A 17,407-nucleotide genomic window follows, 5' to 3' on the forward strand; every position below is an offset into this window, starting at 1 on the left:
TGCTCTCCCTCCCCCACCCACGCTTCCACAGGCCCAGATGTGTGTTGTTCCCCTCCCTGTGTCCATGTGTTCTCATCGTTCAGCTCCCACTTATGAATGAAAACATGCAGTGTTTGGAAAACTTTCACACTTCAAAGCCATTATTTTCTACCACAACTCAGAAGAAGCTGTAGTGAACAGAGAGGTGACTGGTTGTTGTTGACGGTGAAACTTCCATCCTCCATCACTAATTACATACCACTTAAATGTATTTTATTAAGTAGATCAAACTCATTACAAGTACTGTTTCTTAGACATTTAAGGTAGTATACATTGTTGCTAAATGGTGAAAAACAAATTAAGTAATCATTTAAATGGCCTCCAGATTCCATGTATCCTTTTTTTCATACTTTCACTATTGTTTTCCCCAAATTATCTCCTTTCAGCATTCCCATAAATGCAGCTGGCATGTTTTCAAATCCTTCGATGATATATTCCTTGTCCTGGATTTTACCCTGTATCAAAGCAATAACAAATTCCAAAACTTAAGTTAATATTCTCAATGATATACTGTTCTCATCCTAGCAACAAATGTATCAGGTACATCATTGGAAACCTTGAAAATAAGAGATGGAGGTCCTGTCCTCCATGAACCTGAAGTCAAGTGGGGGCAAGATCCACTTACACAGTACGTGTAAAAGATTACAAAGTACACCTAAGAAGAACTTAATAATAGGTGTCAGATCATAGTGTGAAGTGTCATAAGGCAGCGATTAAGCAATTTCTTTTTCTTTTCTTTTTTTTTTTGAGATGGAGTCTTGCTCTATCACCCAGGCTGGAGTGCAGTGCCGCGATCTTGGCTCATTGCAAGCTCTGCCTCCTGGGTTCACACCATTCTCTTGCCTCAGCCTCCCGAGTACCTGGGACTACAGGCGCTTGCCACCATGCCCGGCTAATTGTTTTGTATTTTTAGTAGAGACGGGGCTTCTCCGTGTTAGCCAGGATGATCTCGATCTCCTGACCTCGTGATCCGCCTGCCTCGGCCTCCCGAAGTGCTGGGATTACAGGCGTGAGCCACTATGCCCAGCACGATTAAGCAACCTCTAATTAAGCTGCACAGTAAAGTTTAATAACACAATGATCTCAGAGGAGGTAGAAATAGACAGCGAAAGGAGCACCCTTCATTACCTCTGGCCCCTGAAGAGGGAGGTCCTATTCAGGAAATATAAATAGCAGGACAGTCTAAAAATCTGCCTCCCCTTTAAGCTAAGGTTCTTTCAACATGTGTTTAACCTTTTTCTGGGAGTGTGGGAAGGAAGGGTGCATGGTAGTGAGGAAGGTTCTTCATTTCTCTTTCTACTACAAGGCACAGCCTACTAATGGGAACTAATTTCCATTTTCAGATTTTTTGAAGGGGTCTTATATAGAGACCTGAGTTACCTGGTACAAGCTTTTCCCTAATGCATTCCAGTGATGGCTTAGCGCTCTGTATGGATTTAGAGACAAGATTATTTGCTTGAAGTCAGTCAATTACAAAGTAGGGAAACTGAGATTTAAACTTTTATTATTATTATTATTGTGAGACAGGGTCTCACTCTGTCACCCAGGTTTGAGTGCAGTGGCACAATCATAGCTCACTGCAGTCTCAACCTCCTGGGCTCCAGTGATCCTTCCGCCTCAGCCTCCTGAGTAGGTGGGACTACAGGGATGTGCCACCATGCCCAGCTAACTTTTTTAGTTTTTGTAGAGACAGGTCTTGCTAGGTTCACCCAGGTTGGTATCAAACGCCTAGGCTCAAGTGATCCGCTCACCTCAGCCTCCCAAAGTGCTAGGATTACAGGCGTGAGCCACCGCTCCTGGCTAAGATTGGAACTTTTGACTTGAAAGCCCCAATTCATTCTTGTTCTTGAAGAAGAAAGGAATCTGGAGAGCGTGGAAAGGTAGAATCCAGTTCACAGGTTAAACATAGAGAACGATTACTGTTATGGACTGAATTGTTTGCCCCCAATCCAAATCCATACCTTTAAGTCATAATCACCAGTGCCTGACAATGGGACTGTATTTGGAGATAGGGCTTTAAGAAAAGGTAATTAAGAGGCCGGGTGCAGTGGTGCACGTCTGTAATCCCAGCACTTTGGGAGGCCGAGGCAGGTGGATCACCTGAGGTCAGGAGTTCGAGACCAGCCTGGCCAACATGGCGAAACCCGTATCTACTAAAAATACGAAAATTAGCCAGGCGTGGTGGCACATCCCTGTAGTCCCAGCTAGTCGGGAGGCTCAGGCAGGAGAATTGCTTGAACCTGGGAGGCGGAGGTTGCAGCGAAGAGATCGCACCATGGCACCCCAGCCTGGGCAACAAGGGTGAAACTCCATTTCAAAAAAAAAAAAAAAGGTAGTTAAGGTAAAACGAGGACATACAGGTGGGCCTTAGTCAATATGACAGGTGTGCTCAGAAGGAGGTTAGGACACAGACACACAGAGAGAAGGCCACGTGAAGATGCGGGGAAAAGGAAGCCATCTACAAGTCGAAACAAGAAAGGCCTCTAAAGAAACAACCCTGCTGACACCTTGATCTTGGACTTCTAGCCTCCAAAACTGTGAGAAAATAAATTTGTTGTGTAAGCCACCCAGTCTGTGGCGCTTTATTTTGGCAGACCTAGCAAACTAATACAAATACTAATGGAAAATGTTAATAATAGGGGAAATTAGGGTATAGGATGCAGGGTATATGGGAGCTCTCTGTACTATCTTCCCAATTTTCCTATAAATCTAAAACTTCTATTTTTATTTTTGTTTTTGAGACAGGGTCTTGCTCTATTGCTAAGGCTGGAGGACAGTGGCGCATTCAGAGTTCACTGTAGCCCTAGAACTCTTGGACTCTGCAGATCCTCCCACCTCAGCCTACCGAGTAGCTGGGACTACAGGTGTGCACCACTGCACCCAGCTGATTTTTTTACTTTTTGTTTTTTGTAGGGTCTCATTATGTTGCCAGGGCTGGTCTCAAACTCCTGGGCTCAAGCAATCCTCCTTCCTCACCCTCCCAAAGTGCTGGGATTATAGGTATGAGCCACCACACCCAGCCTAAAACTTTTCTAAAATAAAAAGTGAATTTTAAAAAATAGGGAATGAGATTAAAAAGGGAGGATGAGAAAGAAATTAGGCCAACTCACAACTTAAAACCCAACTAGGGCCGGGCGCCGTGGCTCACGCATGTAATTCCAGCACTTTGGGAGGCCGGGCAGGAGAATCACTTGAGGTCAGGAGTTTGAGATGAGCCTGGCCAACGTGGTGAAACCCCGTCTCTACGAAAAATACAAAAAGTTAGCCGGGAGTGGTGGCAGGCGCCTGTAATCCAGGCTACTCTGGAGGCTGAGGCGGGAGAATCACTCGAACCCAGGAAGTAGAGGTTGCAGTGAGCCAAGATCGCGCCACTGCACTCCAGCCTGGGCAACAGAGTGAGACTCCATCTCAAAAAAAAAAAAAAAAAAAAAACACAACTAACTATGATCAGCTTCACTTTGTTAGAGGGAAGCATTGGGGACACCAGCACAGTGGTTTCCTGTTGTCAACTGTGATCACGGATGGGCTCTATTAGATTTCACCAACCGGGACAACCTAGATTCAGCTTTTTGCAGCTCCCTGGAGAGAGCCCAGCCCGGCACTCCAAGTGCTAGACTGGGAAGAGCGCCAAGCTCCAGTGGCTGCCGGAGGAGCAATCTATTCCTTTGAATTGGGAAATGATCACTGGCCAGGGATTAGGAAGTACGGTATCATTTTTCCCCTGTAAAACTAAAATAATGCAACTTGATTGTTCAGATTTCTGTTGACTAAAACTTTACATGGTGTAAGGTTTGAAAATTATCATAGCACAGGACTAGCGGATTGTCTTCTTTGCTACTTTGGACCTGGAAGAGCCATGGTACATGTATGCTCCCCTCTAACATTCATTTATTCAGCAATATTTATCCAGTGCCTACATCGCTTCATCTACTCTTCTGGGCGCTGGAGATACACCAGAAAGCAAAATGTATGGACATGCTGTCTTCATGGAGGTTACATCCTCAAGAAGGGAGATGGGCAATAAATATAAATGAATAAGTGAATTATAGTATATATTATGTAAAAGATGATTAATTGCTATGGATAAAAGTAGGATAGGAGCCTGGGCAACATGGTGAAAGCCCATCTCTATGAAAAATACAAAAAAATTAGTCAGGTGTGGTGGCACATGACTGTTGTCCCAGCTACTCAGGAGGTTGAGGTGGGAGAATCACCTGAGCCTGGGTGAAGGCTGCAGTGAGCCATGATCGTGCCACTGCACTCCAGTCTGGGTGTCTGAGTGAGACCCCGTCTCAAAAAAAAAAAAACCCAAAAAAACAGGGGCTGTGGGATATGGAGGATCAAGAATGAAGTGGGAATGCAACTTATAATAGGGTCATTTAAAAAGTTGCCTCACCCAGAAGGCACTCCCTTTTTTGTTGTTTGTCTTTTTGTTTTTGAGACAGAGTTGCGCTCTGTCACTGGGCTGGAGTGCAGTGGCACAATCTCGACTCACTGCAACCTCCGCCTCCCAGGTTCAAGTGATTCTCCTGCCTCAGCCTCCCGAGTAGCTGGGACTATAGGTGCATGCCACCACGCCCGGCTAATTTGTGTATTTTTAGTAGAGACGGGGTTTCACCATGTTGGTCAGGATGGTCTCGATCTCTTTGCCTTATGATCCGCTTGCTTTGGCCTCCCAAAATGTTGGGTTTATAGGTGTGAGCCACCATGCTGGTCCAGAAGGTACTTTTTAGCAAAGACTTGCAGGATGTGAGAGAGTTAAGCAAGCAGTTACAGAGCGGTGGAGTGGTGGAGGAGACTGGGAGAAGTAAACAAGGCAGTGAATACTAAGAAATGAAATCAGAGAGATATCAGGGGTCAGATTTTGTGTAAGCTTGCTGAATATTCACACTTTGGTTTACGCTAAGTGAAATGCAGAGCTTTGCATGGTTTAGATCATAAGAACGGCAGGATTTGATTCATGCCTTAACAGATCGCTATGGCCACCACATTGGGAATTGTCTATAGGGGTGCGAAGATGGGAGTCCAGATAGAGTCCACTACTGCTGTGGGAAGTCAGGGACCCGAAACGGAGGATCCGACTGGAGCCGTGGCAGAGGAACATAAATTGTAAACATTTCATTTTAATATGGACATTTATCAGTTCCCAAATTAATACTTTTATAATTTCTTATGCCTGTCTCAATTTAATCTCTTAATCCTGTTATCTTTGTAAGCTGAGAATGTACATCACCTCAGGACCACTGTGATAATTGTATTAACTGTAGAAATTGATTGTAAAACATGTGTGTTTCAACAATATGAAACCAGTGCACCTTGAAAAAGAACAGAGTAACAGTGATTTTCAGGGAACAAGGGAAGACAACCATAAGGTCTGACTGCCTGCGGGGTTGGGCAAAAGAGAGCCATACTTTTGTTCTTGCAGAGAGCCTATAAACGGACGTGCGAGTAGGGAAGATATCGCTAAATTGTTTTCCTAGCAAGGAATATTAATAATTAATACCCTGGGGAAGGAATGCATTACTGGTTGGAGGTCTATAAGCAGCCGCTCCGGGAGTGTCTGTCTTATGCAGTTGAGAGAAGGACTGAAATACACCCTGGTCTCCTGCAGTACTCTCAGGCTTATTAGGGTGGGGAAAAAAATCCACCCTGGTAAATTTGTGGTCAGACCGGTTCTCTGCTGTTGAACCCTGTTTTCTGTTGTTTAAGATGATATCAAAACAACACATGCACAGCTGAACATAGACCCTTATCAGTAGTTCTGATTTTGTCCTTGTCCTGTATACTCAGAAGCATGTGATCTTTCTTCTGCCTTTTGCCCTTTGAAGCATATGATCTTTGTGACCTACTCCCTGTTCGTACACCCCCTCCCCTTTTAAAATCCTTAATAAAAACTTGCTGGTTTTGCAGCTCAGGTGGGCATCACAGTCCTACCCATAAGTGATGTCACCCCCAGTGGCCCAGCTGTAAAATTCCTCTCTTTGTCCCAGCGGCCCAGCTGTAAAATTCCTCTCTTTGTACTCTTTCTCTTTAATTCTCAGCCAGCCGACACTTATGAAAAATAGAAAGAACCTATGTGGAAATATTGGGGGCGGGTTCCCCCGATACACTACAAACATCCAGGCTAGACGGCATGGGCCTGGACCAGGGTGGTAGCAACGAGGTGGGAGAAGTGTTCAGATTCTGTATATATTTTGAAGATAGAACCACCAGAATCTCCTTAGAGATTAGACATGGGTACGAGAGAAAGACATCAAAGATGACTCCAAGGTTTTTGGATTGAGAAATTAGAAGTATAGAATTATTATAACTGAGATAGTAAAGTCTGAATATGGAGCATGTTGAGCAGGAAAGATCAAAACATATTTAGTTTACAAGATGTTATGTCAGAGATGTGTATCAGGCATCCAGGTGGACATACTAATCTAGAGTTAAGGGGAGACTCAGGCTGGAGATAGAACTGGGAGCTCCCAGCATACTGAGCCCAGATGAGCTAACTAAGGGACAGCTCGAGTGTGGATAGACAAGAGAAAAGGCCCAATGACCATGACCTGGGGCACTCTAATATTAATTTGGAGAACAGAAAAGCGAGCAGGAGTCTGAGGAGGACCAATCAGTGAGGAAAACCAAGAGTTAAGGGATGCCAAGGGAAGAAAGCATATCAAGGAGAGAATGATCACTGTTAAATATTTCCCATAGCCAAGTGAGGCTAAGAATCAACCAGTGGACTTCACTATGTAAGGGTCCCCTGTGACCTTGACAAAAGTTAATTTTGGCCAGGTGTGGTGGCTCACATCTGTAATCCCAGCACTTTGGTAGGCTGAGGAGGGCACATCACTTGAGACCAGCCTGGCCAACATGACGAAAACCTGTCTCTACTAAAAATACAAAAAGTTAGCTGGGCGTGGTGGTACACACGTGTAGTCCCAGCTACTCGGGAGGCTGAGGCATGAGAATTGCTGGAACCCCGGAGGCAGAGGTTGCAGTGAGCTGAGATTGCACCACTGCACTCCAGCCTGGGCAACAGAGTAAGAGTCTGAAAAGCCTGATTGTGGGTTTCAGGAAGAATGGAAAGAGAGGAACGGCAGACAGTGAGTGTAAACAGCACTTCTGGGTATTTTGTTATAAAAGGGAGAGAAGGGAAATGGACCTGCATTTGCAGTGGAAATGAACTTTAGAGAAGGTTGTTTTGTTTTCCTTTCAAAGATGGGAAAAGTAAGAATATTTATATTCTAAGTACAAGGACCCAATAGGGAAAAACTGATGATGCGGCAGAGAGAGGGAAGAATTGCTGGAACAAAAGCCTTGAGAGGCAAAAGGGAATGGAACCTAGTGTACAATTGGAAGGGGTGGGTCCGGAGCTCCTTACCTCTGAGACCCATTTCAGCAAGTCCTTCAGAGCTTTTTGGCGGACATCTCCTTGCCAGCGGTAGACGACAAAGCCTTGTATGTGAAGCTCCTGAAAGATAACAATCTCTGGGGGTGGACCTGTGAAGAGAAGGGCACATTTGGGTGGCAGGATCCAGGGAGGTGGTTGCAGTGAAACAAGTAGTACAGGTCACTGTCACTACACTTGGTGCTTGGAGTTTCCTGGTGCTTCTCTCCTTCTGTTTCCTCACTCCTTTGTGATCCACGGGACTGCTGGCCCATCAACATGAACTCTGCAGCAGGCAGAATAATGGCTCCAAAGATGTTCATATCCAAAAACCCCAGAACCTGTGACCTTACATGGTAAAAAGGACTTTGCAGATATGATTAAGAACCTTAGGGGGGACGCGGTGGCTCACGCCTGTAATCCCAGCACTTTAGGAGGCCAAGGCGGGCAGATCCACAAGGTTAGGAGTTTGAGACCAGCCTGGCCAACATAGTGAAACCCCCATCTCTACTAAAAATTAAAAAAAAAATAAAAAAAATAAAAAAATCCGGGCACGGTGGTGGGTGCCAATAATACCAGCTACTTGGGAGGCTAAGGCAGGAGAACTGCTTGAACCTGAGAGGTGGAGGTTGCAGTGAGCCAAGATTGTGAGCCAAGTCACCCAGGCTGGGTGACTGTATGAGACTCTGCCTCAGAAAAATAAAAATAAAAAAAGAACCTTGAGATGGGAAGATTATTCTCCACTATAAAGATGGACCCAATATAATAGCAAAGGTCTTCGTAAGGGAATGAGGGACACAGGAAAGTTATAGTCAGGAACGGAATATGGGGTGATAGAAGCAGAGATGAGAGAGAGGAGGAGGAGGAAGATCCTATGCCACTGGCTTTGAAGACAGAGGAAGGGGCCACATGCCGAGAAATACAGGCAGCCGCTAGAAGCTTGAAAAGGCAAGGAAACAGATTCTCCTCCTGCGTCTTCAGAAGGAATGCAGCCCTGCCAACCCACTTTACTTTTAACCTCCAGACCTCTAAGAATAAGTGTGTGGGGTCGGGTGCATGGCTCATGCCTATAATCCAGCATTTTGGGAGGCCAAGGCAGGCAGATCACTTGAGGTCAGGAGTTTGAGACCAGCCTGGCCAACATGATGAAACTGTGTCTCTACTAAAATACAAAAATTAGCTGGGCGTGGTGGCACATGCCTGTAATCCCAGCGACTCAGGAGGCTGAGGCAGGAGAATCGCTTGTAGCTGGGAGGGGACTGCAGTGAGCTGAGATTGTACCACTGCACTCTAGCCTGGGTGACGGAGCGAGACTCAGTTTGAAAAAGAAAAAAAAGAAATTTTTTAGGTTTTTTGTTTGTTTGTTTGTTTTGGTCAGAGATGAGGTCTCACTCTATTGACCTGGTTTGAAACTCCTGGGACAAGCGATCCTCCTGCCTCGGCCTCCCAAAGTATTGGGATTACAGGCATGAGCCACTGCACCTGGCTAAGAATTGGTATTTCTAATAAGCTCCCAGGAGATGGTGATACTGCTGGTCCTTGGCCCACACTTTGAGAACCAGCACCCCAGAAATAGCACACAGCTCTCCTGCAGCCTGTAAAGAAGGTACTCCCCTTCTGTGTGTGAGGAAGAAAAAGTTTTTTGGTTGCCTGGTTGATTTTCCCAAGTGTCCTAATTGACTAGGAACTGAGAGAATTACACCTGAGCATAGGCTTTCAAGTTCAGGAAGTCAGGCGAAGATGCCTAGGGAATGTCAGAGCCAGCGGTGCTAAGACGAGTGGTGGAATCTAGCTTCAGCATCTTTGACCACTGGCACCACTCAGCCTAAAGTTCCCACTCACTACTTTGAGGAAAGTAACATTAGCAGTTGGAAATATGAAGCTTTGTCCTGAACCAAAAGAAACTAATGCAAGAGAATGAGACAGAGTGTTTCTTCAGAAGACCCACGTCAACTATTCTTTATGAGTGAGCGATTGGAACTCTCACTTCCCCATCTTAAATGAAAGTGGGCTGGGCATGGTGGCTCATGCCTTTAACACCAGCACTTTGGGAGGCAAGGTGGGAGGATCACTTGAGCTCGGGTGTTCAAGACCAGCTTGGGCAACACAGAAAGACCTCATCGCTTCTAACAAAAATAACAATTGGCCAGGAGCGGTGGCTCACGCCTGTAATTCCAGCACTTAGGGAGACCTAAGGGAGTGGATCAAGAGGTCAGGAGATCAAGACCATCCTGGCTAACGTGGTGAAACCCTGTCTCTACTAAAAACACAAAAAATTATTCAGGCATGGTGATGTGTGCCTGTAATCCCAGCTAGTCAGAAGGCTGAGGCAGGAGAATCGCTTGAACCCAGGAGGTGGAGGTTGTAGTGAGCTGAGATCGCGCCATTGCACTCCAGCCTGGGCGACAGAGTGAGACTCTGTTTCAAAACAAAACAAAAAACAATTATCCAGGTATGGTGGCACATGTCTGTAGTCTCAGCTACTTGGGAGGCTGAGATGAGAGGATCACTTGAGCCTGGGAGGTGGAGGCTGCTGTGAGTCATGTTTGTGCCACTGCACTCCAGGCTGGGTAACAAAGGGAGACCTTGTCTCAAAAAACAAACAAAAACTCCAGTCTGGGAAACAGAGTGAGACCTTGTCTCAAAACAAACAAACCAATAAACGAAAAAGCAAAATGAAAGTGAAATGCTGTTTCTGGGTTTGTGCGTGTTGATGAGAATGTCGGTTTTTGTTTTCTTACTGAGAGCAAAAAAGCAAATGTGGCATTAAACATAGAGGAAATCATTGCTTGCCTCTCAGCTATCCTAACACTGGAATATGTTAGAATTTCTGGGAATCTGTGGCAGGGCAGAATTCCATCTGATTAAAATGGAATGGACAAGGCCAGCTGACATCTCAAAGTGCTGTCTGAGCAGCTGAGCTTCCAAAGACTAATTGCTAAAAAGACTAGGTCGAGTTACTGTATCCAAAATAGCTGGCTCTTCCTAATTGGACTGTGGTTAAGAAAAGGCCTCCTGCAGCTTCGCTCAGTTGGCAGGCAGACAGTTTTCCATGATTCCAGCTTAGCACCAGTTAGAAAATTACAGGGGGAAAAAAGTCCCTAACAGTAAGATTGCCAAGTAAATCTGGAGTTACCTTCTGGTAATGGTTTTCATTTTTCACAACCTAAGAGGGAGTCTACAAGTTGCCCTTTGACAGCCCCTTCCTTTGTAGCCCCCATCTCCATACGGTTGTGGGACGGTTAACTAGCGGGGCTATAAGGTTTCATTCCCTTTAGTCAAGCTCATCATAGAATAAATAACCAATTGATTTATGGTTGCCTGGATCCTCATTAGAGTCTGGAACATTCCTTTTTTCCTTCTTTCTCCTTTTTTGGGGGGATCACAGGTAATTTGTGATCTCTCTTAATAGCACAGGATCATTGTAGCAGAAACAGACTCTAAATAAGGCGCTTAGAAGACTGGTCTTTGTTTTGAGTCTGTTGCAAATAGGAGTTAAAGAGTCTCTGGTCCTCTCGGCCATTCATCTCCCCACCTGTAAAACGAGAGGCCTGTACAAGGCATCTCACAGGACAGGGATTTAACGAATATGGTTCTCCGGTTGATACTGCGTTTGGACCTCAGAGTGTGGCGTGGGAGGGGCGTGGTTTCAGCATAAGAGAGTAGGGAGTGGGGAATGGAGTACATGGCAGGGCACCAGAGAAATAAAACAAGGACACTCGAGGAATGGAGGGAAGCTGCTGCTGCCTTCCTGTTTAGTGGCAATTGTCAGCCTGCTGAGGCCAAGGTGCCCTACTGCTCCAAGAAGCACTGCCCAAGATTTCTGAAGGACATGGCAACCTGCCCTTCCCTTCACCCACAGCAAGTCACCCTTTATTCCTCTCACACCTCCAGCAATGTCTCTGATATCCAGAGGAACCTGAATATTTTACCAGCCAGACCAAGGTGTTCTGTTTCTAAATCAAATCATCACTGTCTTTTTACAACTTTGCATTAAATGATAGGTAAAAACTAAAACTTTTAATAACTGTTTCTTCTATATTTGTGGATCCTGCTATTTCTCTATATAAAAATCAAATATAAGCTGATTTAGCACAAAATACATGAAATTGTTGTTGTTATTATTATTTTGAGACAGGCTATCACTTTGTCAGCCAGGCCGGGGTGCAGTGGCACGAACACAGCTCACTGCAGCCCCAGCCTCCCAGGCTCAAGCAATCCTGCCACTTCAGCCTCTTGAGTAGCTGGGACTACAGGTGCACACCACCACACCCGGCTTATTTTTGTATTTTTTTGTAGAGATGGCGTTTTGCCATGTTGCCCAGGATGCTCTCAAACTCCTGAGCTCTCTCAAAGTGAGACTGTATCTTAAAAGAAAAAAGAATATATGAAAATCTTTCTAATAATTTCAGAGTCACTGGCCTATGGCATATCTGTGAATTTTCTCCTTGTCCAGCCTTGTGACATGTGGGATCGTGTGCATGTGCTCATTACCTGGGGGAAGTGGGCCGGTTCTGTTATATGTAGAGATGGCTCCACATATGGCAATCCTTCCAAATTTCTTCATCTGGCTGATAACAGTGTTTGAAAACTCTCCACCTACCTAAACAGACAGGAAATACAAAACCAAAGACAAAACGTTAAATCGTCTAAATATTAGAGATTCAGGAAAATCATTGAGTCAGAATCATTATTTTACAATACTCGTTTTAGCAGCAACAAAACTGATTGAATGAGCCCAACTGTGCAGAAGGTTGCAATGAGAAAAAGACATTAGAAACAGGCATTTTCGGCCAGGCGTGGTGGCTCACACCTGTAATCCCAACACTTTGGGAGGCTGAGGTGGGTGGATCACCTGAGGTCAGGAGTTCAAGACCAGCCTGGCCAATATGGTAAAACCCTGTCTCTACTGAAGATACAAAAAATTAGAAGGGCATGGTTGCGGGCTGCCCTTAATCCCAGCTACTTGGGAGGCTGAGGCAGGAGAATTGCTTGAACCCGGGAGGCAGAGGTTGCAGTGAGCTGAGATCGCACTACTGTACTCCAGCCTGGGCAACAGAGCAAGACTCCATCTCAAGAAAAAAACAAAAAATAAATAAACAGGCATTTTCATTTGACTCTAAGACCATACCTTTTATAACTTATACATTTTACTTTATTATATATTGAGGTTCTCTGATCAGTCCAATAACGTCATTGTCTTATAATTTAAAGGTATGTAAAAATACTCAAAAGGTGTATAAAGAACAAAGCTGGAAAACTGGCATTTTTCAATTTCAAAACTTAATACAAAGCTAATTTAATTAAGATAGGGTGAGAATAGCAATATAGATCAATGTAACTGAATCACGAGTCCAAAAATGAACCCTCACATTTATGATCAATTGGTTTTTTTACAGAAGTACTAAAGCAGTTCAATAGAGGAAAAATAGTCCTTTCAACAAACGGTGCCCAACAACTGGATTTCCACATGGAAAATAACGCAGTTGGGCCTCTTCCTTATACTACACACAAAAATTAACTTCAAATGCCTGGTAGACCTGAATATAGGAGCTAAAACTATAAAACTCTTAGAAGAAAACACAGAAATAAATCTTCATGGCTCTGAGAAAGGAAAAGCCTTCTTAGGCATGACGCCAAAAGCTCAAGGAACAAAAGAAAAATAGATTAATTGGGCCTCATCAAAATTTAAAACTTTTCATGCTTCAAAGAATACCATCAAGAAAGTGAAAGCCAGCCTGGGCAACATAGTGAGACTGCACCTCTACAAAAAAAATAAAATAAAATAAAATAAAAAATTAGCTGGGCATGATGGTGCATATCTGTGGTCCCAGCTACTTGGGAGGCTGAGGCAGGAGGATCGCTTGAACCTGGGAGGTCAAGGCTGCAGTGAACTGTGATCACACACTGCACTCCAGCTTGGGAGACAGAGTGAGACCTAGTCTCAAAACAAACAAACAAACAAACAAAGGGCAAAAACAAAAACAGAAAAAAGGTTAAAGGCAATTCACTGAATAGGAGAAAATATTTGCAAGCCATACAGAGTTGGTCCTCATTATTAGTGGATTTCATATTTGCATATTGTGAACTACTTGCTAAAATTGTATTTGTAACCTCAAATCAGTACTCACTAAGCTTTCCCTGGTCACTTGCAGGCATACATGGAGCAGAAAAAAAGATGCAGATATTCTCTGAGGCTGAATAAGGCCATGCTCTGCCTTCTTGTTTCAACTGTTACACAGAGAAGACCAGAGGATGAGGCCACTGCAGCATAGTTCAAGAGGCTCTGGTTCTGGGAAGAGTTGGATGGGGTATGAATCCCAACTCTGGGGGTATTAGCTAGTGGGGTGGCCACAGGCCTTTTGTCTTTCATAAAATAAAACCATAAAATAAAATTGAACCTCCTTTTGTCTTGCATAAAATAAAAGCAACTGGGATGAGTTGTTTTAAGGATTTAAGATTATAGTCTATGTGAGATATGTACATACACGTACATATTTCCCCTAGAAGCAATGGTTCAGCTTTGGTGGTGACCTTATAGAACATAAATATTGCGAATAATGAAAATCCACTGAATCTAATAAGGGACTTGTAAGATGTACAGAACTCTTGGCCAGACGTGGTGGCTCATGCCTGTAATCCCAGAGCTTTGGGAGGCCAAGGCAGGTGGATCACCCGAGGTCAGGAGTTCGAGACCAGCCTGGCTAACATGACGAAACTCCATCTCTACTGAAAATACAAAAATGAGCCGGGTGTGGTGGCTCATGCCTGTAATCCCAGCTACTCAGGAGGCTGAGGCAGGAGAATCACTTGAACCCAGGTGGCAGAGGTTGCAGTGAGCCAAGATCGCGCCACTGCACTCCAGCCTGGGTGACAGAGCAAAAATCTTTGTCTCGAAAACAAACAAACACAAAAACAAAACTCTTACAACCTCACAAATAACCTAACTGAAAAATGGGCAAAGATTTTGACCTGACATTTCTCCAAAGAAGATATAAAAATGCCAAATACATACAGTGAAAGATCCTCAATATTGTCAGCCATAGGGAAATGCAAGTCAAAATCAAATCACAATGAAATATCACTTTGAACCCACTAGGATGGTTATAATAAAAAAGACAGACAATAGCAAGTGTTGGTGAGTATGTAGAGAAGTTGGAACCCTCATACACTGCTTGTGGTAATGTAAAGTAGTGTAGCCACCTTGCAAAACAGTTTGACAGCTCCTCAAAATGTTAAACATGAAGTTATCATATGACCCAGCAATTTTACTCCTAGGTATATACTTAAAAGAAATGAAAACATCCACACAAAAACCTCTGCATGAATTTTCATAGTAACATTATACATCCTAGCCAGAAAGTACAAGCTGATACCCATCAGGCTGGGTGTGGTGGCTCACGCCTGTAATCCCAGCACTTTCAGAGGCTGAGGTGGGAGGATCCCTTGAGCCCAGGAGTTCCAGACCAGCCTGGGCAACATGGCGAAACCCTATCTCTACTTAAAATATATAAATTAGTTGGGTGTGGTGGCACAGCCCTATAGTCCCAGCTACTTGGGAGGCTGAGGTGGAAGGATTGCTTGAGCCAGGGAGGTCGAGGCTGTAGTGAGCCATGATCACACCACTGCACTCCAGCCTGGGTGACAGAGTGAGACCCTGTCTCAAAAAACAAAAAAAGGGAATAAAGCACTGATAAATTCTACAATATGGATGAAACTTGAAAACATTTTGCTAAGTGAAAGAAGCCAGTCATAAGAGACCACTTTTAGTGGGGAGGAGGGTGGGTAATGGAGAGTGACTGCTAATGAGTAGCGTTTTTTTGGGGGGTGATGAAAATATTCTTAAACTGGTTGCGCGATTTTGCCAATATAGTAAAAATCATTGACTTCTACACGTTAAATGAGTGAATTACATGGTAGATGAATGATATCTCAATAAAGCTGTTTTTTAAAAAAGGCATATATACTTTGTTCATGCATCCCAAATGCAAACTCTAGGACTGTATTTCCTTGTATCAGCGGTCCTCAACCTTTTTGGCACCAGGAACCAGTTTCATTGGAAGACAATTTTTCCACCGACTGTTGGGCAGACGATTTCGGGGACGATTCAAGTACATTGTGTTTATTGTGCACTTTATTTCTCTTCTTATTACAATGTAATATATAATGAAATAATTATACAAGTCACCATAACATAGAATCAGTGGGTGAGTTTTCCTGCAACTAGACAGTCCCATCTGGGGATGATGGGAGACAGTGACAGATCATCAGGCATCAGGCATCATCAGGCACCTGAGTAGTGCGATCCCCATAAGGAACGCACAACCTAGTTCCCTCACATGCATAGTTCACAATGGGGTTTACACTCTTATGGGAATCTAATGCCGCCGCTGGTCTGACAGGAGGCGGAGCTCAGGCAGTAATGGGAGTGAGGGGGAGGGGCTGTAAATACAGATGAAGCTTTGCTTGCTCACCTGCCCCTCACCTCCTGCTGTGCATCCCAGTTCCTGATAGGCTATGGACCACTAACCATCCATGGCTCAGGGGTAGGAGACAGCTGTGTTATATAATACTCCATTAATAAATCAGATATTAAGTCCAGTTTGTACTTACATTATCAAAATAACAATCATAACCATCAGGAGAGGCTTTCTTCAAGGTTTCTTCCAAAGACTCTACTGTCTTGTAGTTAAAGACAACATCAAATCCAAGCTTTTGAAGGTAGGCAACCTTTTTGTCAGACCCTGCTGCTGCAACAACTTTGCAGCCCTAAATAGAAAAAAACAAACAAATAAAAAAAGGAAACCATGAATAAGCCACAAGCATGGACCATGGACCAACACTACTTTCCTGGTCCAGCACGCCTAGGCTCCCTAAGAACACTCTGTTAGGTGCTGAGCCACATATATAAGGAATACCATAATGGGCCAAAAGATCCCATAGGTGAAATTCGGCCCTGGACCATCCTACAACTCAGCTTCAGCTTGCTTCTGACCACCCAGCAGGTCTCTTCTGCATTTATTTGGTTCATAGTTCCGCCAGCTGGTTTAACAACCGATCCATTTGACTTCCTTGGTTCTTTGTTTCTGGGCTTCTCTTCCTGCAATGCATGTATGCCATCTCTTGGTACGGTCCTTCTTCAGACTATTATTTTGTCTCAGCTCTGTGACTCCCACATCACAAACGGTCCTCCTGATAACTGCCCCCTTATCTTTTCTTGATTTTTTAGATGTTTATATTTTTTTGAGACATGGTCTCACTCTGTTGCCCGGGCTGGAATGCAGCGACACAAACATGGCTCACTACAACCTTGACCTCTTAAGCTCAAGTGATCCTCCCACCTCAGCCTCCTGAGTAGCTGGGACTACAGGTGCATGCCACTACATCTGGCTTATATTGTCTTAAATTTTCATAGAGACAGGGTCTCACTATGTTGCCCAGGCTGATCTTGAACTCCTGGGTTCAAGGGATCCTCCTGCCTCGGCCTCCTAAAGTTCTGGGATTACAGGCATGAGCCACTGCACCAGGCCCTTTGATTTAATCCAAAGCACCAGACTAGACGCTTCCTAATCCCAGAGCAGCTAGGAAGCATTCTGAAAAGCACTTTCAGGATGAGACTATAGATTATATTGGCTCATAGAAACTATTGGAAGAGAGCCATCCTTGGTCCTTTTCCCTTCTAAGACTATGCACTATCATAGGATGATCTCTTGTACTCTTAAGACCTCCTTTATGGAGATTATTAATTAATCTATTAATTCTATCTATTAATTCTAACCCATTTTTCTCTCCTGAGTTCCAAATCAGTATTTCCAACAACCTCTAGATGTCCTCACAATTGGATGTCCTATAGGTCCCTCATAATTAGTGTGTTCAAAAGGGAATATACTTTTTTCCTTGTTTCTTGTTTCTTTTCTATCCACTATTGCAGAGAAGGATACAACTCAGTTATCCAAACCTGAAGCATGACTCAAAGGAGAAGCTTTCCTTTGT

At 44.1% G+C, this 17,407-nt stretch overlaps 1 protein-coding gene across 1 annotated transcript in view; it reads right to left on the minus strand.

Moving 5' to 3' along the window:
* Positions 1-230: 230 nt before the first annotated feature.
* Positions 231-17,407, minus strand: part of LOC101004980 (prostaglandin reductase 1) — a 33,104-nt gene continuing 15,927 nt past the window's right edge. The window contains exons 7-10 of the mRNA XM_003911369.4: positions 16,028-16,183; positions 11,909-12,017; positions 7,409-7,527; positions 231-494 (exon numbers count right to left, since the gene is read on the minus strand). Coding sequence (XP_003911418.1) covers positions 384-494; positions 7,409-7,527; positions 11,909-12,017; positions 16,028-16,183 — 495 coding nt within the window. The 3' untranslated portion in view covers positions 231-383. The remainder of the gene's footprint in view (positions 495-7,408; positions 7,528-11,908; positions 12,018-16,027; positions 16,184-17,407) is intronic.

Source organism: Papio anubis, chromosome 13 (genome assembly GCF_008728515.1).
Source record: "Papio anubis isolate 15944 chromosome 13, Panubis1.0, whole genome shotgun sequence".
Lineage (NCBI taxonomy): Eukaryota > Metazoa > Chordata > Mammalia > Primates > Cercopithecidae > Papio > Papio anubis.